The sequence below is a fragment of the Nymphaea colorata genome, chromosome 2, assembly GCF_008831285.2.
Source record: "Nymphaea colorata isolate Beijing-Zhang1983 chromosome 2, ASM883128v2, whole genome shotgun sequence".
In the NCBI taxonomy this organism is placed as follows: domain Eukaryota; kingdom Viridiplantae; phylum Streptophyta; class Magnoliopsida; order Nymphaeales; family Nymphaeaceae; genus Nymphaea; species Nymphaea colorata.
This window is the reverse complement of record NC_045139.1, coordinates 29,597,276-29,620,364: the sequence shown is the minus strand read 5'-3', so window position 1 is coordinate 29,620,364 and position 23,089 is coordinate 29,597,276. Positions and strand designations below refer to the sequence as shown.

The 23,089-nt window shown below is 38.0% G+C and overlaps 3 protein-coding genes across 3 annotated transcripts; 1 reads left to right on the top strand and 2 right to left on the bottom strand.

Moving 5' to 3' along the window:
* Positions 1-7,199: 7,199 nt before the first annotated feature.
* On the top strand, positions 7,200-14,349 carry LOC116248016 (4-alpha-glucanotransferase, chloroplastic/amyloplastic). The gene is made up of 16 exons (XM_031620565.2): positions 7,200-7,652; positions 8,200-8,262; positions 8,782-8,870; positions 8,964-9,024; positions 9,416-9,494; positions 10,134-10,270; positions 10,383-10,541; positions 10,629-10,705; positions 11,646-11,785; positions 11,881-11,912; positions 11,979-12,053; positions 12,537-12,609; positions 12,733-12,821; positions 13,024-13,068; positions 13,341-13,493; positions 13,887-14,349. The coding sequence occupies exons 1-16, from the start codon at positions 7,302-7,304 to the stop codon at positions 13,989-13,991; spliced, it is 1,728 nt and encodes a 575-aa protein (XP_031476425.1). The 5' UTR covers positions 7,200-7,301; the 3' UTR covers positions 13,992-14,349.
* A 1,227-nt stretch (positions 14,350-15,576) lies between these two features.
* Positions 15,577-17,174, bottom strand: LOC116248017 (stress enhanced protein 2, chloroplastic). Its single transcript, XM_031620566.2, has 2 exons — positions 16,813-17,174; positions 15,577-16,041 (listed from the first exon to the last, which is right to left on the bottom strand). The coding sequence occupies exons 1-2, from the start codon at positions 17,113-17,115 to the stop codon at positions 15,772-15,774; spliced, it is 573 nt and encodes a 190-aa protein (XP_031476426.1). The 5' UTR covers positions 17,116-17,174; the 3' UTR covers positions 15,577-15,771.
* A 3,985-nt stretch (positions 17,175-21,159) lies between these two features.
* Positions 21,160-22,340, bottom strand: LOC116248706 (protein MIZU-KUSSEI 1). The gene has a single exon (XM_031621653.2). It carries the CDS (start codon positions 22,156-22,158, stop codon positions 21,325-21,327), a length of 834 nt encoding a protein of 277 aa, XP_031477513.1. The 5' UTR covers positions 22,159-22,340; the 3' UTR covers positions 21,160-21,324.
* Positions 22,341-23,089: the final 749 nt, after the last annotated feature.

Here is a 23,089-nt window from a genome sequence, read left to right as displayed (position 1 = left end):
TGCTCCAATCACGGTCCACTTTTTAATTGATCATGCTCATAGTTTCTAAGAGCCAAACATAAAAAATATAAGAACCAAATGAAATTTTAGTTTTATTTGTTTTACAATCTCCGCATAAGACTTGTCTAAGATTTTTAACCAGGATGCCCTCGCTAGATCCCGGGCCCAAACCTCACCGAGTCACTTGCTTCTGTTATTACTTGTGCCTTGCAACCCAATTGTGCTAGCGGGATTTTCACGATTGTCTACCCTATAAAATAGGAAATAAAAATTCACCAACATTTGTGCGTCTTTGTTCTATCAAACATCACCTTACAAATTTCGGTGAGAGAAGGAAAAAAGCCCAGACCAAGACCAAAGTGGGCCCCGTAAGGGCGGTTTGGAGAGTGGAGAGGGAAGCGAGTGATTGGACCCACGAATGACCTATGACTTCCTCATAACACAGAGTATCACTCGACTCTCGAGTGTCACTCGCAAGACTCACTCCAAAGTTAGACGATCGCACCCCTGCACTTTCCCACAATGACAAGAGAACCCCACGAATTTGGCGGGAGAATGTAATGCCGACACAGACAACCCAAGGCAAAGGATGGCTGGCGGTAACTGGTTGATCTCGGCCTCCAAAACTCGTTTTGGAGCCATAAAGATGGATACAAGTGAGCAAGTTTTGGAAGCAAAATTCGTCCCCGACGCAGAGATTGACGTGCTCTATTTAGGAAGGATAGTAGCCATTATCGAACGGGACAAATTTGACATTTACAAAAAATTTTCTGCACAGGAACTTTTCTTGCGCGAAACTTAGACTCTACAGGACTAGCATGAACTCAAATTTGAAGGACAAGCTCGTCCATTTCCATTTTCAAAGCTGCTTCGTCACAGTTGCTGCATTACCTGTAGAAGATCAAAACAACTCTGTAGGAATATCTTCTCCAAACAATGGCAATCATGAAAAGAAAAACGAAGAGATCTGTAAATATTTTTCTTCGTTTATGCTAGTCGAACATCCTCTCGGACGTTTTTCGTGCCCTAAACTGCACGAAGTAGGACTAAATGAATGTGTGATCTGCAAGTTCGTCAGTTGCGATTCCCTCTTTAATTAGGATCGAATTTCTTGTAAGAGAAGTTTGAAAACCGCTCTCTGGTGTAACATCTTCCCTACTCAATCGCAGCGAGAAATGGAATACGAAGAGAACATCAAATCTCATCGTCTTGATCGTCCACGACAGATCGTCAGACATCCTATCGGACGCTCTCCATCTTCCTACTGTGCTACACGACGGCGACGGGATTATTGTGAATGTGCAAAGGAACAAGCTCGTTGATTTCCCGATTGCGTTTCATGCCAAGACAAGTATCACTAAAACCGCTTCATCAAGGAGCATCTTCTCCAGGCAATGGCAACGACGAAAGAAAATAATAGAAGAGACGATCATCCATCAAAGATCGTCGAACATCCTTCCTGACGAACAAATTCGGGAAACAGAAGCGAGTAAAACTGGCGAACGTCGACTTGCACGATGATCGAAATTCGACGTGAAGGCATCAGAAACAAGAAATCATCGACTATCAAGAGTCAAAATCTTAACAAACTGCTCATAAAACTAACGCGATCTCAACTTCACGTAACTAGACAAGGATAAAACCGAAAAACGCGCCGACTCGACGGCTTACTTCGAAAACTTCCGATCACGAAAACGGTAAAAAAGAAACAGGAGAGCTTGATCGGGCATAACAGCATAAATCCGCGCACCTTTGCCGTTTCTTCGATCGGAAAACTTTCCGGCCAAGGGCAGATCGCTCTCCTGTTTCCTCCCCTTTTCCTTTTCTTTCGATTTTTCCTCTTTCCCCCAAGACCTGCCATGCGCCATGACGAACGAGGAATTTATAGATATCCCACGTTGAGGTGGGCCCCATTATCCGACGTGTTAAGCTGACGTGGCTACCACTCGACGAAGCGGTACAAATGGAACTTTATCCTCCATCTTCCTACACGGAACCGGATTTGAAGGTCAAATCATGGATGATCCAATCATTGGTACTGGATCATCCCATCATCGATCGGATCCACGTCCGAGTCCAGTGCATATTTTGGGTCGAGACATTCGAAGGAGGATCCATTCTCTTTCCATGAAAACTGTATGGATGTGTTCGTGATCTCAAAACTTTGAGGGTCTTAAATCCATAGATTTGAGTTGAGTCCTCCTCCCATCCCACCTTAAAACATTAGTTTTTAGGGGGAAACCTGGATTTAAGATGCACATTTTTCACTCACATGGAATCCACTGTTTCTTTGAACAGTGAATCGTATAGAAAAAAAATTTGAGATGCGAGGGGATCTCAGATCCACGGGCAAATAAATGCCTCCTATGGGATGCCAATTCGAGTCGGATATGGGTAGTCTCCAAATCCTTTGTCACATACGATACTGGAATAAAAACTAATTAGTGATTTGGATCCAAATCTGTCATTGATTCTGAGTTCAAATTCAAAGCGAACCTGAATCCAAAAACTTATGGAACTCCTCTAAATGCACATCTAACTTTTAGTGGTGCACTAAAAGCACAAGTTTAAATTTCTTTATTTAACACCATTTTATGTAATACAAGCAGTTACTTTATTTAAACTTGTCAATATAAATATTTCAAATCTTGATATAATTATTTAATTGCGATATATCTGATTAAGCACAGGTAATTTCTACTGCAATTGATGTCGATTTTAATTTATGTTGCTGCGTAGAAAAAAAAATTATGGAATTTAGCCAAGGCTGGGTCATTCCTAGAGACGAGAAAAGAATGACTTTCGTTTAGAAAATCCGATTGAACTGGGGATGGATGGGAGTCAGGATAGAAGAGGGATGGGGGCTGAAAAGGACGGATTACGATTAATTACATTTATATATTATTTTATTTTATATTAAAAAATATTTTTTAATATTTAATTGGGCCAAGCCCAAACCGAGCTCAGGTTTTAATTGTCGGGCCAGGCTGGCGCCTAGGTTTCAAGTGTCGGACCGGCCCAGGCTAACTTTTAGTTAGTCCCCCACCATACCATGAATCATTACATGGATGACATTGTAGGTGGAAATTGTCTTAAATGAGTTTCATTGGATAACTTGTCTTAAATGAATTGTCCAGTGGAAGGCATGGTTTGGATAACTTGTCTTAAACTAATTGTCCACTTGCATGGTTTTCAAACAATGTATGACAAAAGCGACAATGTTTTTAAGGGGAAAGCGTGTCCAAGTTCTACTGAAGAGATAAATCATCGTCAGAACTTGTCCAGTGGGAGGCATGGTTTGGATAATTTGTCTTAAACGAATTGTCCAGTGAAAAACTCTTGCATGGTTTTCAAACAATATATGACGAAAGCGACAATGTTTCTAAGGGGAAAGCGTGTACAGGTTCTACTGAAGAGATAAATCATAAAATTTGTTATGAGATGTTTTGTCCAACCCTACAATTGGAACTTGTAGGGTTGAAATTGGAACTCCGTCTTTCGTTAGAACAAGAAAACATAATAAAATGAAGAGAAATTTCAAGAAGACTGGAGAATAATTAGTGACATGAAAAACCATTTTCACATTGTAATAAAACACTATATAAGTTTTCCACCACAACTTTAGAAAAATATATTTGCCAATAGCTCTAAGTTGTTACTAACTTAAGTTTGTTTTAACTTGACAAAAATAACTAATACACCCTCAATAAGGACAAATTATGCATACATTAGTTTGTATTAACTTTCTTAACCATATCCAATAATTTAATACATGATTAATTATGTACAAACAACTGAGTTTCTTATTTTTTTGAAATAGTTATGTGGCGCTTGTATTGGTAAAGAGGGTTGCTGAAGGAAAACTTGCTTGTATTGTGAAGTTAAGGATAATTTTTCATCTGGTTGCTATAATGTATTCTTTTACTAACTTAACAATTAAATATTCAAAAGTACTCCATGGGCACTAAATTGGTGCATCTACTTTTTTTTTTCCATTAATTGCTTTCCCTTTTTCCTTATTAGTTCTCACCTTGTAGCTTAGCTTATGTTTATACTTGGTTTAGTACTTTAGTCGATTAAGATTTTTATATTAGCCAAAACAAAAATATTCTTTATGTTAATAATAAAATTTGAAGGATTGTAACTAATTTAAAATTCTTTTTAAACACAAAAATGCTTTTGTATCATCTTAGACTTGAGAAGGGCCTTGAGGACAATCTTGTTACCTTGTAGTTACGAGTTCGATACATATTGTTGATTCGACTTAAGGACTCAAACCACCTTAGAGGAGAGCTAATGGTGTAGTGCCACCAAATTTCCTTTATTTCTATAAAGGTTGTACAACTATTGGTTAATTTTTATATATTGGGGCCCTGAGCCTAGAAATTCTAGCTCCACAAGTACCATGTTATTGTAGCGAAATTATATGGGGACTGGTGTGGGCAATTGCCTACACTAACCTTCCTTTGTTTGTATAATGGTTCCGTCAACCATTAATTAATTTTTTTATATTAGTACCCCTTAAAGCATGAAAACTTTTAAAATTGTTCCCTCTAACCTAAAATTTCTAAAATTTGTAGCTGCGCGAGTGCTACAGTTTGTTTCTAGTTCAAAAATAATTAAAATAATGAAAAGCTATTTTTTGATCAGACCAAGTATATTCCGGCCTATTGGATCTGGATCAGGTCTAAAAAAGCAGGTACTTTCACAGCTCCATCTTCTGATTGTGAAAGGAAGGATGGAAAGCCGACAAATGTCAGCTTCTTCAGTGTCATCTTCTCATATCGCTCTCAAACAAAAAATCGCCCAAAAAAATATCTGCAGAAATGATGGTTGAACTTTTCGTTGGTGCATTTTAGCCGTCCCTTTATTATTAAATTACTTTACGTTTGAAGATTTTAATCATTATATTGGAGAAATTTCAAGGGTTCATTACTTCTAATTATTTATCGAAACAGGAGAGCAACTTGTTTTGATTTAGTACAAACATATTATTATCTTACACATAAACAAGTTGCTCTTTATCAAAACATGTATTTTGTTTTGAAAAAGTTTAGCTTCATATTAAAGATTGTGATAAATTTTTAAGGACGTATGATTATAGTTATCGGATACACTCCCGTGCTTGGGCCCTTGGTTCAGAGAATCTCAACCTGCTCTCTAACGGCTTCGGTTTTAGTCTAAAAAAAAATTACCAACAAAAAAGATCAAGCATTTTAACAACCACTTTTATAACTCTTTTAAAATCTCTCAAAATCTTTAACATATGACTAAACTTTTAATGTGTTATAATCCACTTTCCTTACATTACATGTGTCTGTGTAGGACCATGTTCGAGTATTGAACCATACTTTAATACTATTGTAACTACCCAACCCGCTTTTAGGAAGTGGGTTGGGGTGAGTCTTGATATAAAAGTAGACCGAGTAGTAAAATTTTTCGTAGTTACTTCAAATTATTTATACAAGCAAGAGACCTTCACTTGATCCGCTTTTGTATCTATTGAGTTCACATCATTGCAAATTCATGGACACAAATGTTGCTGGATTTGGTAAAGAAAGGACATAAAAATCAGCTACTTTGAAGGCAAAAAGAGTTTGAAATGGATCTGACATAAATGTTTTGGATCTTAATTAAAATTGACAGAAAGCTGCTAAGACCGTCCTATTTTTATACACTTGATTGAAATGACTGAGATCGAAGTTTGTTTGATACCGGTACCGGACCCACTTCATTTTGCCGGTCAGTTTTACAACATAAACCACATTGGCAGATACATATGATGTATTATTTCTTGTCTTCTGTATAACATAATTAAAATATGATTTAAACAAAATAAAAAGATTAAAAAATTAAGTTCTATGAATTGGTTTTGATATTTTCAACCATCAATGATACCAAACGCATTGATCAATGTGAAACAATATTTTAATAACATTACAGATTGAAAATACAGATATTTTAATAACGATATTTCCGAACCTGATGCCATAGTGAAAAGTACAGATTGTTGGATTCCATGCGACTTAAAACTTGAATTACATCGATTAATTGGCTATGGGTTAGTCTCAAAGTCACGGATGGTTTCCAACTATTAGCTGCAAGGTCCCACAAAATTTATTTATTTACATATTAATGCTTAAAAAATCAAACTGTTTACTTATTTATTTATATATTGGTCATCTTCAATCAGTTTAACTTTAGATGTTTTGAATTAGTGTCCCCGGGCCCAAAAGTTTCTAGTTCCATCTGGTTCTAATCTGTCAAAGCCAGACACTTAGCCGTTCATAAAAAAATAATTAAAAATAAAACAATAGTGCCTCTTTTCAAAGACAACCCACTTTCAAACAAAAATGTCTCCAGAAAAAAACCGTGTTCAGAAAAAGATGGCTGAGCTTTTTGTCAGTGCATTTTAGCCGTCCGTTTATTATTCATATTGCATTTTGTTACAAGAGGTTAACAATTATTTTGGATAATTTTAAAGGGCGTTTTATTTTAAATCATTTACGGCAAGAGAGGACTTCTTGCTTTTAAAAATAAAAAAGGAAAGCCAAGTTTTAGAGCAGATATAAATATACGTTTTGGTAATTTGTTTTCATCTATTCGAAAAATTAATATCTTGCATAAAAGCTAAAATATCTATCACAAAAAAAAAATCTAAGTAATTTAAATACATGAAAAAGCACTCAATTTATTCTGAAAAGACCAATTGAGCATTCAATCTGAGAACTCCTCGTGCTCTTGATATTTCTCTTCTGACCATGTTAATTAAGTTTTACTCAATTCTTAATTTAGCAATAAATATTTAAATGCCAATTTTAAATAATTCTTTGTGGGCTTAGTTACCTTTAATAATTATATCTTTTTCTTAGTAATTTTTTGTTCACTGCCAAAAGGAGAATCATCTGCCTTTATCTTATCGGAGTGAAAGGAGAAGATTTTTGTCACAAGAAACAAAAGATCAGCCTGGGAAAAGAGCCCAAATCCAGTTCACCGACGGTTAGGGAAAGTAGCAAGCAAATTTTATTTTACTTCGCGATTTTTCCAAACATGCACCCGATGGGCAAAGCGCCATCAACTAATGGTAGAAAAATATTTTGAATTATTTAGCAGAGAAAGTACAAAATAAATAATGGGTTCCTCGCTTGCGATCCGATATTCTACGCCAATACGGTAGAAAACTTTCAAAAGCGTGAATATAAGCCGTCCAGAAACCCAAGGCATGTGAATTGCTCTCTCTATCTCTCTCTTTCTCCCCCACACATATCTTCCCCGTCGCCATTTTCTGTTGGTTGCAGAGAATGGCTTTCTCCGTTCATCATCACTCTCTCTGCCCACTCCCATCTTCCCCACCAGCCACCAAGCAACCCCAATTCAGGAAAGGCCTCTCTCTTCTCCTAAAAACAGGGCGAGGATTCAAACTGGCCGCTACGAGCAGCTCTTTGCGTGACGTCTCACAGTTCGCCGTGGGCGAGGACTTGCCGGCGGATTACGGAGAGTGGTACCCCCGGAAGGATCCTAAGGACCGCAGAAGGGCCGGCATCTTGCTTCATCCTAGCTCCCTGACGGGCCCCCATGGCATTGGCGATCTCGGCTCCGAGGCGTTCCGCTTCTTGGATTGGCTGCATTCCACTGGTTGCTCGGTCTGGCAGGTGAAAATTTGATTGTGGAGCCTATTCTGTTGGCTGCGTTTTGGTCTGGGTTGAACTACATTTCAGCATTGGAAGCACCCTTTTCATTTTAATTCTCTTTGAGATTGAGCATTTTCCTGTTCTTGGTGTCGCTTTAGCATTTGGAACTAAGGTTGTTTGTCTGGTCCGTCTCCAGTTGTTAAATCTAGTGCATAAGATTCTGCTATCAAATAAATTCGGTTGAATGAGATTCAATGTAGTGTGCCTCTGAGGCTTCTTGGTCAATCCGCATTTGACAAAATTGCGGTTCTGTGGGATTGCTGCAGTGATGGTATTTTATTTACATATGGAAGCCTCTTTTTATTTCCATTTATCATCTTCACAATTTATTGTGCTGACTTGTGATAAATCATTCTCAAGTTTACTTTCTTTACTGCTATTATATATATATATATATATATATATATATATATAGAGAGAGAGAGAGAGAGAGGCTCGATCCTTTCTTTTTGTCATAATTTTTTGTTATTCTGAACTCGGACTATTTTGTCTTCTTTAATTTGAGCAGGTACTCCCTCTTGTTCCACCGGGCAGGAAAGGTGGTGAAGATGGGTCTCCGTATGCAGGCCAGGTACTGTCTACGGTAGTGTTGCATAAGCTTGAGTGCCACTAGGAAACTCATTAAGTTGTTATTCATATGAACAAGCAAGGAATTTCAGCAAGGAATGTTCGTTGACAGCAGAGACGCTTTATACTCATGACTAGAGGGTTCTAAAAGGCATAGATTCAGTTTTGCATTATTTTGTTGCCCGCAAGCTTTAAAAGTGTGTCGGCCTTCTTCAAATTACCACCAACTAATTGGAGGTCTCACATTTCTGACTGTATGAGAATCCACGTTATTTTGTTGATCCAATCTATGCTGTTTTATTTTACCTACATAGGTGCTTGTTATATTTTCCTGCATACTTTGCTTATCATGTGGCATTCTATATTTTGCTTCAGCAAATGACAATTGACAGCATCATTTAATTCCACAGTGAAGGTTACCTTGCATATGAAACACTTGAGCTTGTGTAAACTATACTCCTGCATGTTTTACTATGTAATTGCATTTCTGCACTTGGCTGACTGGTCTACGTCTTACCTACAGGATGCAAACTGTGGTAATACGCTTCTTATTTCTCTGGAAGAACTTGTCAAGGATGGGTTACTGAAGGAGGAAGAACTCCCAGAACCAATGTGAGTGCCTTTAAGAGCTTCGACCTGTTGTTTTAAGTGTACATTCTGAAAAATGTTAACACTCAAATGTATGTGTTGCTTCCTAAATGCAAGGGATGAAGAATATGTGCGATTTGCAGATGTTGCTGATGTAAAAGATCCATTGATTGCAAAGGTAACGGTATACAGACCTTTCCAGTACATGAAACTTACCTTCTTCTATTGTATTTATAGCAAAATGGTTGTAATTTCTCTACCTACTTCTTTGCATAAACTCAAAAGTATTATGAGCGGTTGGCATGCAAATGCTACTTCGAAATTTCTCTCTAGATTCTCTCGACTGTAATATATTATCCTTTCAAACTTGGTTAGTGTATTCTTGGACATTTTATTTTATATTTTTGAGGATGTTTCTGTATATTTTCCTTGCTGTTACCTTGATGGATTTCCCCAGTATTTAATCTAGTACCCAGTCTTGAATGACAAGAAATGTAAATTTCCTGGTCCCAGAACGATTGTGGAAAGAATTAAGTAAAATGATTTATTTCTTTCTAGCTCATCTGCAGGCTGCAGAAAGGCTTGTTTTAGGTGATGGAGAACTGAAAAAGCAATTTGAAGCCTTCCGAAAAGCACCAGAAATTTCAGGTAATTTATTAGACCCTGACACTGGACCTATTCGTCAGCTGATTGACCTTCTCATTAGGCTGGTGTTTGTCACTTATTGTGGATCTGCTTTGCAGTTTGCATAAATCACCTCTCCTATGCTGATTGTGCACAAGTCCCAGATTGTCCAATGCCATAAAAGTGTTTTACATTGATGCCTGTTTGTTTGCTTGTCTCCTTGTGGCTGGCTATTTTGCCTCTAATGATTTACTAAACAATGCCAAGCAAGGTGATGAAGGGGATGAAAAATGCTTCTAATCATTCTTATTATGCAACAGCCAGAGGCATATACTTATACAAATACCTGCCTCAAAGAAACGCATGGTCCACATGGACCATGGTTGCATGAAGCACATGGATAATTGCATGTGTGACCTGCAGAAATTGGACTAATTTTGCTAAAAGCCATGGAAGTTTCAAAACAGGAAAAATTTGTCTTGCAGTATATTTTTAAATATTTTATTGGTTTTAGTGTTTCATTTAAAATAAGCTTGTAAACACATAATAATTTGAAAATATCTTTTAAAGGATGTAGTTGAACAAATATTTTTCTGCTAACCTGGATTTCTACAAGCTCCTTGGCCGTTTAGGCATCAAGGCTAATGTGGAGGCCTTTTCCAGGTTGGATTGAGGATGCAGCTCTTTTCGCAGCCATTGACAATACTCTCAATACATTGACTTGGTATGAATGGCCTGAACCTTTGAAGGATCGTCATCTTGTAGCCTTAGAAGAAATTTACCAAACACACAAAAAATTTGTAAGTCTTAGTTAAAGCTACCTTTGGGGTCTTTGAATTTCTTTAAAGTTTTCTTAGTTATTAATACATAGCGGATCATGAATGCCTCACATCTTTTTTGTATGCTTTGCAGATAGATATATTTATCGCTCAGCAGTTTTTGTTTCAAAGGCAATGGCAAGCAGTTCATCAATATGCCAAATCCAAAGGGATTTCCATCATGGGCGACATGCCAATTTATGTAGGTTACCATAGTGCAGATGTTTGGGCAAACAAAAGAAAATTTTTGCTGGTAAGTAATACCCTGTCTGGAAATTGAATCCCCTCAACTAATAAGTAACATAGAGACTGTTTTACAATTTTCACTTTCCACATACAGAACAGGAAAGGATTTCCTCTTCTTGTTAGTGGTGTGCCTCCTGATGCATTCAGTGAAACTGGCCAACTTTGGGGCAGGTAGTCACTGTACATTGTCTTGTGTTATGTATACTTCAAGAGAATCATTTCTACGATTGATCATATTAGAGTTAATTGTACAAATACCATTGTCAGATATTTTTCAGTCTTGATAACTTATTTGACAAGTTTTCTCAGAAAATCTTAGAACAATATAACAATTTTGCGATACTCCCTCTACTAAAATCATTTAGTGCATCTTGTGCCTATAAACCGTGGATTTTAGTTTCAAATTAAATATTTTCATGCATATTGAAGATAATATCCTGGAAAGGTCAAAGTCAAACTACAGGAGTTTTATTTAAAAAAATAATAAAAATCGTAAGGCAAACTATTCTGTCACATGCCATTAAAGGAAGTTATTTCATAATTCATACAATTCGTCAACAACCGTGAGTCCGTGACAAAGTGTTGCAAATGCAAGCTTATCAATGAAGTTTTATGCATAGTATTTAAAAATCAATTACTAAATTTATTCAGAAAATTTTGCAAAAATTCAAATGATCAATGATGTTTTTCTGGTGGATTACTCTGGTTGGACAAAAGTGAAGTTCAAATTTTGCATTGCTGATGGTCATGGTGTTGTATTTTCTATTAAGGATACGGATGGAATGATAGAAATAAACTTAGGCCTGATGAGGTTTTACCCTCTTTACAATTCTATATCTCATTAATAGAACTGGTATATGAAAATGGATTACCTCATACATTTATGAATACAATAAATCAAATATCAAGTAGCTCAAACATTGCAGAAAACATCTGCAAAATATATATATAAAAAATACCTCTGTTCTCAGTTTATTTGTCAATATATCAATGACATCGACTGCATGCAATACTTTTTAGGGCAGAAGGAACCAAGTTTCTCAATGTTCTTATGTTGTGCTTGATTTTACTCATGTATACATCTAAATTTTTTCCTCTATCTGTTTGATAGTCCTTTATATGACTGGCAAGCAATGGAAAAGGATGGTTTCACTTGGTGGATACAGCGAATAGAGCGCGCATATGATCTTTTTGATGAATTTCGGATCGATCATTTTCGGGGATTTGCTGGATACTGGGCCGTTCCTTCTGGTAACATCTAACTGTCATGTAGATTTTAGGGAGATAGTATTTGACTGGTGCAACTGATGAGATGTGGCAGATACTGACATAGTGAATATCTACAGAAGCCAAGATTGCATTGGCTGGAACCTGGAAGGTTAGTTGCTTCTTGTTAACTCTTCTTTCCACACTGGTTTGTGCTAATATCTGGATTTGGAAACAGGCTGGACCAAGAGAAGCCTTATTTGAAGCAATAGCCAATGCAATTGGAGATATCAGTATAATTGCTGAAGACTTGGTAGGTTATTAGCAGCTACATATGGTGAAATTTGCATAAAGCCCATCGGTCTTACTATTTAAGATAATTTTCCTAAAAGGCATTACTTGATTTAATTTTTTCAATACGGTGAAAAATTCAATACTTTCACCTTAAGGGTCTGTAAAATTTGACTCAGTTGATTGAAATGTAACTCCACCAAGTAAGCTACTCTTTGTTGGAGATGTCTAAGTGCTGGAAAACAACTTGGTTTCAAAGATTTATTCGTCTAGAATGAAGAGATGCTACTTGCACATTTTATAAAAATTACATAACCTTGGGAAAATTGTAGGTACACTTCAGAATCAAGATCTGACTAGATAAGCTGGAATTTGTGGCATCTAGAGGATTTTTTTCAGACAAAAATTTTCTAGATGACATAGATGTTGTGGCACCACCCCATATATCTATTCATACCATAATTAAGTGATATCATGGTTTACATGTATTAGATCTTTACTACAGGGGGTAATCACCGAGGATGTTGTTAAGTTGAGGAAAGCGATTGGGGCTCCCGGAATGGCTGTTCTTCAATTTGGTAATTTTTGCAGCTAGCTTATGCTATAAAATAAGTATTTTTGTTTCTGATATATATGTTTGTGTGTGTGTGTGTGTGTGTGTATCATGTCATTATAATATCTAACTATATTTTTCGTGGTAGCTTTTGGAAGTAGATCAGATAATCCACACCTGCCTCATAATCATGAAGTCAATCAAGTTGTATACACTGGAACTCATGATAATGACACGGTATGATCTCTTATTGTAGTCGAGCAGCACTTTTCTGGGTGTTCTTTTTGGCTCCAAAACTTGCTGCATAAACCATTTTTTATGTTAGCTCATTTGACTCAAACTTAAACATACGACATCATCATTATACACATCTGTCCATTTCTAAGAATCATCTCCTTTGAGCAATGCAATTACTGCCTTCAGATGTATGCTTTTACAGGCTGTTGGCTGGTGGGAGAACTTGGGAGAAAATGAGAAGTCAAACGTAAGTTTCTTCTTCTGGTGAATATGTTAAGGACTTCAAGGTTCATTATAGGCCTACTGTGACTTGATCTAAGATAAATTTATTCTCAACTTGTTCGAGGAACTTGGTTTGGTTCCCATATCACTGGTGGCATGCACTCCAGGAATGCGCTTATATGGGAGTTTATAAGAAGTCCAAATTTGAGTTTTTTGCCTTTGCGATAGGCATTTTTGCTTTTCTCGAGGTGGTAATATGTGTTATACCCATTCAAGTTATATTTACTCCTGTTTTAGGTACGGAAATACCTTCACCTAACTGAAGAGAGTCACAGCTCATGGGCATTAATGGAAGCTGCTGTATCATCAGTTGCACGAACTGTCATAATACCCATGCAAGATGTCCTTGAACTTGATAATTCAGCAAGGATGAATACACCAGCCACACAGGTAGGAAGAAACGATTTTATGGTCTATGTTAAAAGTTTTGTCATTCTGCTATTAAATATGGTGGCAGCATTTGTATTCTCTTTTGCCTGCCCTTTCCAAGTTGGACAAATATGAAGGTTTTTCTTGTGAAAATTGTTACTGCAATAATCGGAACACTTATATCCCTACCATTTTCTCATTCCAACATGTTCATATTTTTTTTTTATTTATTATCAATCTCAGTATGGTTGGTTATCGTGCCAAAAATTATTCACTTAAGAACATGCATCGAGAACATTTAATTCTGATCCATTTTTGTTGCTGCTCAGTTGCAAAATGAGGAATTTATCTAAGTTCATACTTGAGTCACTCATTAGCAATTTCCATTTGTTTTTCTCCTGTTCTATGAAACAGTTTGGGAACTGGCGCTGGAGGATGAGCAGCTCAAGGAATTTTGACAAATTAGAATCTGAAGCAAGGAAACTAAGTGATATGCTCTCAATGTACAACAGGCTGTGAAATGAACCTGTACTATAGCCAGTTAAAGCTAATAATTCAGAACGTCCAACATGCATCTGTAGCAGCTGCTGTCACTTCTTTAAGCAACTTTGGATTCCGGGTGAGCAGGGACCACTTCTTTGAGCTATTTCCTTCCAGGGATATGCATGCAGTTCAAGAAGTGAACTCATTTTTGTAGAATAAGAGTTTCCCTTCTCTGCCACGTTCTGCATGTAAAAATAATTCAAGTGAATGACTAAGAAGTCATGATAAGGTTATTCCCTTGAACATGAATAAATATATCTTGATGATGACCAGTTGAATTAAGATGGCCACACTTTGATATTGATGCAAAGAATGAGTCTTTTCTTCTTACTTTTTTCTGCTTCCCCTCTTCTCTCTCAGTAAAGAAGCTGCAATTTGACTTAGCCAGCACTTTCAATTGACTCTATGCAGCAAAGAATCAAAAAAGAAATATTTTCTTTTTTGGCTGTTTTATTAATTATACAAGAGGATTTGTTTCCGTATCTTTTTGCTCAACCTCAAAATGCAAGGCATAGAGGTTGATCACAAAGTACTGCCAGGTTGACAGTGGCCATTTTCTAGTGCCCTCAATGTAAAACTGCTTCACTTCTCAGACTCTTCCGATGAATATTCCGTCCATCGCTATGAATTTGTTATTCTAACCCATGTGTGTGAGAGGCTTTTTAAGCGATGTAGATTGCTTTACCTGTAAACTAATAGATTATATTAAAGCGGCCCACTGCTCATATGTTCATCCAAGTGAAATCCCCGGTTCGACTGTCACCACCCTGAGGTTTCCCCATGCTATTATTATCCCCTTTAGGCTTGATCGTCAGGGCTAGCAGGCCACTAATTTGAAGGCCTCCTCGTCATACAAAATGAAAAAGGGATATGGGCATGTCCAATTGCCTGTACTTCATCTAACAAAATTTCATAAACTTCATAAATTGTCTCATAAATTTCTTCATAAATTGTCAGAGTGTTTCATGAATCTACCCGATTTTTGAAGCTAATTCATCATTCATAAAACAATTACAAAATATACCCTTAGTAAACGGGCCCTCATGTAACTGATTCCTTACTCTCCTGGTCCCATTTTGGAGTTCCCTTTATCACCTATATTATTTGCAGGTTGTTATTGAATGAACATATTCATTATCCTCCATTTGCACCGAGTTGAGATAAGGCCGCACTGTCTTAACGTAACTTGCACACATGCACTTCAAATGTTCGTCAGTATACTAACAAGAAAGTGAATAGTCCTAGTGATGTTTTCCATGTCTTGGTTACAACACTTATTTGAACCATTTTGTTTCTGCTAAAGATCAAATTTTTATGTCAAATTTTATTGATCGAAGCAAACTTGGAGTTTACCTCCTGAGAAGTGGACCAAACTGATTCTTGTTTTGATTCTTGCATCCTGATTCTTGTTTTGTTGGCATCTGTTTCTTGGCGCTTGTGTGCCAGATAGGAAAGTCTCTCTCTCTCTCTCTCTAGGAGACACATAGTTGTGCTACCTTGGATGAACATAAGAAGAAAAGAGTCACACGTTATCCTTCTCACCTGAATCGTATGGTCACTATAACAGCAATATTCATACATATTATATATACCATTTGCCTTATATGATAACCCTACATAATGTGTGTTCTCCTAGAAACTCAGACACCTGTGAAACTTTACATGGCTGTTCTTTTTCCAAATCTTCATAACTAACTACATTCATAAACAGCAAAGGAAAAAGAGAGAACATATAGAAAGAGAGAAGGGTATTGATTTATATGTCATCCAGCCAGTCCTGAAAGTCATCTTCATAGAAGAGCCCGTCCACTAGATTGTCGATGAGGGAGTCGACCAAGCTGTTGCAGCTCAAGGTGAAGATGTTGCCCACCCTGGTCCGGGCCGTCGACAAGAAGGCAAAAGTAGCGGCACACGCGACGGCTCCCAGGCACAGCCCACCTCCCTCTACTATCCCCTGCATCCCCACCTTCCCGAACAAGGAGTTGCCCGTCACCATTTCCACCCCTACTGCTGCTGCGAATGCTATCTGCCCTCAACCAAAAAACAGTGAAAGATCATAAAGTTTCAGTCATGTCTTTGCTTTTACTGAATCACTTTCTTCTAGTGAGGAATCTAACCTGCCAATAATACAAAACAGCAGTAAAATGCCAGATTCTTAATTTTTTGTTTCCCCCGCCCAGTAAAAGGTCTTTCCCTATATTCTAAACTCGATTTCCTTTGCCAAATAAACGCTCATATGCTGTACCTGAAATTTCGAAGACATGAAAGGAATCTTCTGCGGGAGTTTTTTTTTTACAGTGAACGTAAAAAGGACAAGATGAAGATGACAGATCCTGGTGTCATAGAAACTACAGAAGAAATTAAAAATTGGAAAAACAAGACGAACCCTCAATCTCTTCGTTCTTCAATAGAACTTTGGTAGCTGACTTCTTCTCTCAGAGAATTGAATTTGAGGTCTACCAAAGAACATATTTTCTTTTACCTAACTAATTAGGAGGATGGTTTCAGTAAATATCAAGAAACTTCGAGGTGTTTATAGTTTCTACCAACACAAAATGAGATGGGGAATTCTGTGTTCTGTAACAGCATGAATTCTGTGAATAGCTTCTAAATTTCTGGTTGATTTTCTTTTCCGTTCTACCTGGGCACCTCCTAAGAGCAAGAAGAATGAAAAGCAACCCTACACTCAGACTTCGATAAACTAAAATTGATAGAACCCTGCGTTTTGTGGGCCAAGAAATCTACAGAGAAGTACCAGAGATGCGATAAAATAAAAAAGGAGTGAGAGAAGAAATACCATGGCCAGACGACCGGACAGGATCTCGACGAACTCGGTTTTCCTTGAATTATCGATATAAGCAGACAGAGAATCGAAGAAGGGAGAGACACGCGAGTCTTCTCTTGCTTTCAACAAGCCACTGCTCGGAGCGCCATAAGTTCTCAAATTGCATAGTCTCGGCTGCAGCATGATCTTACTGTTCTCCGGCGACGACGCGTCCGGGATTCGGACTCGTGTAACGGCCAAGTCCTTCTTAGGGGACGCCGGTTTCTGCTGCAACTCGCAGAAGAATGACTGAGATGCCACTGAAGCAGCAGCCATGGCTGATCGTTGAAGAGAAGGAGAGAGAACTTTGAAAGTTTGGTTTCTCCTCCCTTTTAAGTAGTCCAAGGACAAGGCCGGTTAGGGCGCCACGTCTAAGACATCAAGTCTTCACACGTTGTAGGAGGTTGTGTGTCGTTCTTTCCAACCGCGAGTGTGCTTTTCATCTCTTTTGGTACGGTTACTCATAGACCCACAAAAAATATCAGGACCAACAATTTTCTTTTGAATCAATCATTTGTTCAAGTAAACTTTTTTTTTTTTTTTTCTGGCAAACAGACAATCTTTTCACCAAAAACTAAGTTCGTTACATTTTCTATTTACCAAAAAACTCGAACATGTTTTTCGAAAAGAAAAAAAAAACATGGTTTGAACGCTTCAACTACTCAAATGCCTCTATTTTCCTCCAATGAACTGTTTGATTGATGGCAAAAGTTTTGCATTGCAGAAAATATTCGATTCTATTAAAGCATTCGCAAGTGCAAGTAGAAAGCAAGTGTTTCATAACAAAATTTCATTGTGAAAAAAAAAAATTGCCTTGGTTTTTAATGAAAACAGTGAAGCCTACAGTTTTTTTGACCGACAAGTTTTCCACTGCCGACACTAATTCTCAAAGCTTCCGATTCCAAAGAATATGGAAATGAACTAAATTCAAGGCATTGCTTGGCTCATGAGGAGAGTCGAATCATAGTTTTAAATTAGTTTTAAATTTTTGACATGATTGAAGTATAATTTTTCAAAATTTTATATATAATAAATAAAATTTACAAGTTTTTTTTTTTTTTTTTTGAGGAGGGGCCAAGACCTCTACCTGCCCCTTGGCTCGGCCCTGGGTTCAGTTTGATCATATTAAGTTGTCAACACGAACGCTGTGTTTGTGTTTGATAGATTTAAAAATTTACATAAATAAATACATAGACCTTGGCATTCGAGGCTGATCTGAAATTCATGCTAGCAAATGTGGATATTAAATTCCTGCTACAAGTAAATAGTATGGACAAGAATCAGCTAAACCAGAAGGAGGGATCCACCAAGGCGTGAATACAGGTCAATTTGGGGCCACATAAAGAACATGAGATCCAAGCACACCTTTTGAAGCAGATTGATTATGCATCTGACCAAGAACGTGGACGTGTCGTTCGTAAAAGCAATGAAAAAGGTCGTTCGATGTACGTGGACGGCGTCCAAGTCTTGGGTACGAACTATGAACAGAAGGCTGCCAGTGCCAGCATTAATGAGATGGTTTTGGGTCGGACTAGATCCATGTGGACTCGCTGTGGGAGAATATCTCTATCGGGTCTTGTAATTAGCAAGACTGAAGATCCTGATCCATGTGGAAACGAATCTAGATCGATCTTGTTGAGCTCTGGACCCACTGGATCTTGAACTCGTCCATGGCCGTTTCCAGTGAGAACCAAACGATCGTTGACATGGATCAGACTGTGATAGAACGCTACAAACAAGAAGTGCTGATGTGGATCACGTGATCAAACCATATCGAGTCATTTATCGGAAACTTGGCCACGCCAAACAAGGACTGTTCTGGATCACTGGACGGTCGTGCGTCCACGTAAGGGAACTGATCAGAAACGACTGGATTGCGATTCTTCAAAACCAAGTCTAAATTCGGACCTGGATCTACTGGGATCCAATTGAAAGCCATAAATCTGAAAAGAAGCCAGTGTTTGCGTCCGTGTTTGACAATGGAGGAGGTTCATGCAACATTATGACGTAGTGTCATATGAAACACCATGTTAGTGTTCCTGTTACCAAATGTCCTCTTATCAAAATATAATCATTTTAATGATAGAAATTCTCTCTATGATCATTCCGTGGAAATTTAATCGAAAAAAAATTGTGGATTATCAAAAGGTCTTCCAAGTTTTTTCAGAAAAAGAGCAAGAAAACAAATGCAAATATTATTCGTTTATTTGTTTCCAATTCGTTGGCATGAAAAGATGCGCAGTGAATCAAACGGACTTAGGCACTTAGCCCTCCAGATATTTTAAAGTGATCGTCTGATAATTCATACCCAATAATGTAAAAGTTCAGAAAAAAAAATCTCACACACCGTTACTTTCGGGAAGTACAAATTTGCAACAGTCAGTTAGGTGGAACGTGATGTCGCTCGACATTCGTAGCTGAGATATTCTGTTAATGTATTATACATATACACATACATATTTATATATTAAATCAGCTGGTGTATTTAAAAATGTTCACCCCATGTGTTGCATCAGGGTGAACGTGATTGGACGGAGATTCAAATGGTCGGAAGATTTCACCTTTCATATTATATATACATATATATATCAGCCAGCCAACATTTATAATGGAATGTGATTTTTTTTCTTTTATATACTTTGTGATGGTAGAAACTGTCGCAAATAGAGCATTCCACAATGGCAGTTCATTGTCCACTTTTGTTACCCACAAAACCTATTTCCGATACTTGTTAGCATCATACTTTTTTTTAAAAAAAAAAAAAAAAAAATCATCCACCCAAAGAGGTCACCAGCTGATTTTAGTTTTTACGTGTTTGTATATATATATATGAAATTTACCGGGATATAAGATGATAAGAGTTTATAAAGTGTCACTGAAAAACAACTGTGACTAGTGACTCGCAACCATTTATAGCATCGGACAGTTTATTTTAGTGTTACCAATGGTTTTTGTCCTTCTTAACCACAGTCCCTAAATTTGTGGCCAGCAGCCGACAGATTTCTTTATTTAAATGTGGAAGACAATTTGTCCCCTATTTTTTTTGTGCCCTATTTTTTTTTGTCCCCTTTAGGCAATGGTGGAAATGATACTTTGAGCCCGATCTTTTGGCTGCCATGACACCGCGCAAATGCAATTATTTTATTATTGATTTTTTTGGTAGCAAGACGAGAAACATGCATGTTTCTCTGAGCTGCTTTAGAATGTCCTTCAATTTCTCATATCAATAATTTAAATGCTTTTGGGACGTATAACATGCGTCCTATAAAACATAGGCTCCACATCCAAGGAGTAAAGGAAATGACAAAAGAATATAGTTGTGCACTTTCCAACTTTCCAATTAATGCTGCATGTGCACTTATATTGCGTGTGTCCGCACGTACCCTTGTGCATGTGTCAATGTACACGTACTTACGAGCGAAGGTTACAGCTCTCTCTTTTTATATATATATATAGTGAGAGCCAAGATTTTTTTCAAAAGTGAGCCAAATGATTCGACGAACTTATCCAGGTAATGTCAAACAAAACTAAACCCGAATATAAAAAATACATCACTCAACTAAAAAATTTCAATTTCTGTAATATATATATATATATATATATATATATATATATATATATTTTCAGTTAGTTTGAGTGAAGCCACGGCTTAGGTGGGACCCCCTTCTTTATATATATATATATACACACTAGCCATGAATCATTTTAGCATTGTTTTTTCACACATGTGCACGCAAGGGGCGGAGGGAGGGGGGCTCGCGAGGGCCATGGCCCGGGAGAGCGCAGGAATTTTTTTTTATATTGAAAAAATCAATTTTTTTTTAGTTTGGTTCGACCGATCACTCTTCTTGACCCAACCTGTCGCTTCTCTTGACCCATCCGTGTGTGCAAGTATCTTATGATTATGATTGGAAGAAATGAAAAGTGAGAAAGAAGATATGGCATTTTAATAATCTAGCATTAATTCCTAACTTTTTTTTCTTTTTCTTTATCTCAATTATCAATATAAAAAAATAAAAAACAAATATAATTTTTGATTAGCATTGCCCTTATGGTTTCAGCACTTACGTACCTATTCTCCCTCTCATCACCTTTTTGTTGTTGGTTTTCTCTTAGCCGTTCCTTGTGATGTCATGACTAGCTGACTTTGAAAAGTTAGAGCTACTATTTAGGTTTTCTATTATATATATATATATATATATATAGATATATATATATATTGTTTACATTTTAGATACCTATCTAGCCTTCTTGTACCATCGCAGTGAAAAAGAACCAAACTATGTAAAATTCAAGGCGACCTATCCATACATATACCACATACATCAAAAAATTGGCATCAACACAAAAACACTTCAAAAAAAAAAAAAAAGGAAAATAAGTAAAACTCATGAAAGCCATGCCTCTGGTGAATCTGTACATGAAACGCCCAGAACTCTAATATTCACTTTGATCCCACCGATCTTACCAAGTTCAATATCAAGTTCATATCCTAACCATGAAGATGCTAAGCTCAGGCCCGTTGCTGCCGTCCGGGTTAAGCATATAGAAGGCTTCCGAGTCTCTGGAGCCCACAACACGCTCGAAGTAGGCTCGCATGTAGGCTAGCTCGCCGTCCTGGGCGTCCGCCTCGGAGAGCCCGGCGCTGTTATTGTTCGCGTTAACGCTAGGCAGCACGCCGGCGCCCATGGACACGGCCTGCAGCAGCTGCATCACGTTGAGGTCCTCCTCGTTGGGCTCGCGCCTCACCCCGTACCCGCCCCTCTTCCCGTTGCAGTACATGGTCCACAGCGGCTCGTCCAGCAGCTTGGTCCGATCCGGCCGCTTGTCGCACTCGAGGGCGATACGTACCAGCCCGGAGGACATGTCCTTGAGCAGCGAGTTCGTTTGAAGGGCCAGCTCGATGACAACGTGAGGCAGGCACTTGGGCGCCTCCTGTATCGCCAGGCTGACCCGGCCTTTCCGGTACCCGAAGAGCGTACCGGTGACCCGCGTACCGCCCACGAGGTGGGCGTCGGAATGGTGGGAAGGACCGCCGGGAAGGACGGTGGGGAGGCGGCAACCGGGGCTTATGATGGGAAAGGTTCGGAAAACGGATCGGAAGAGGCGGTACATCTTGACCGATTTGGTTCGCTTCTTTTGGGAGGGTTGGAGGAGGGAGACCTGGGGCCGGGGTGGTGGGGGCGGAGCCTCGGGTGGCGATGCCTGTGGGCCCTCGTCGGCGGAGGATGCCGGTGGGCCGTCGGAGGAGGTGGAGGTGGAGGCGCAGTCGCTCGGCCCATCGGTTGGGGCCACCGTGCTCGTTGATTTGTGTCCCATCTTCAACCTCAACAATGGAGTACCATTCTCAGTTTCCAGACAAGGAGAGATGGAACGGAAGTTAGAGAGAGAAAGGTGTTAGAGACCTGTGTTATGTTATGTATGAGAAATAACGGTCTGTAAAGAACATATCAAACTTTGCTTTGAAGAGAGAGAGAGAGGTGAACAAAAGGGACGATGGATTGGAGAGGGAGAGATATATTTGGAACAGTAGAGAGAGAGAGAGAGGCCTGGTGTAAAGGTGATGCTGTGAGGGTGGTAAAAGAAGGGAGGAGAGAGAATGAAGGAAGTTGTTTAGTTTGTTGCGGTTTGAAGGACTGACCTTGCTTTCAGGGGAGTCAGGATCTCACACATAGTCAGCAATTGTTGATTTCCCATTTAGACTTCTCATATGAGTTGGGTTGGATCTTATCTTGCACAATCGTACTTGAATTACTGTAGCACCACATTTTATATATTATATATATATATATATTGAATGGTTACTTTAGTTTTTTAGGGTCATTGTTTGATTCAACATGATGTACAGTTAAAGAAAAATATAATAAGAAAAAAATTATGATCATTTTCGTCATCAAGTATTGGTTTATCTATTTTCTTATGGTTTTTCTTTCAACCATCTATTTATTTTAGATCGACAACCTTTTATATATATATATATATATATATATATAAAAGATTTGTAGATTCTCTATTACATTTGAACGAAAAAATCATCCAACATTTTAAAGCATATCTCCTCATGCAATGCAACCAACAATCATGATTGGATGGAACTCAAAATGGTAGGAAGATTTCAGCTCATCTATAAAGTGAGAAAGAGAGTGCTCATTGCAATTTAGTTTGCCATATATAAGTTTTGTGGTCGTTTATTTATTTGGACTGCAAACGATAGCTAGCACAACATTTGAGTTAAGTGATACAACTTAGG

Bases quoted from the DNA above. Each gene is read 5' to 3' on its own strand.
- LOC116248016 (XM_031620565.2), top strand. From the start codon at position 7,302: ATGGCTTTCTCCGTTCATCATCACTCTCTCTGCCCACTCCCATCTTCC. The intron at 7,653-8,199 runs GTGAAAATTTGA...TAATTTGAGCAG, and splicing joins CTGGTTGCTCGGTCTGGCAG to GTACTCCCTCTTGTTCCACC. The intron at 8,263-8,781 runs GTACTGTCTACG...TCTTACCTACAG, and splicing joins GGTCTCCGTATGCAGGCCAG to GATGCAAACTGTGGTAATAC.
- LOC116248017 (XM_031620566.2), bottom strand. From the start codon at position 17,115: ATGGCTGCTGCTTCAGTGGCATCTCAGTCATTCTTCTGCGAGTTGCAG. The intron at 16,042-16,812 runs GTATTTCTTCTC...GGTTGAGGGCAG, and splicing joins TGTCCGGTCGTCTGGCCATG to ATAGCATTCGCAGCAGCAGT.
- LOC116248706 (XM_031621653.2), bottom strand. From the start codon at position 22,158: ATGGGACACAAATCAACGAGCACGGTGGCCCCAACCGATGGGCCGAGC.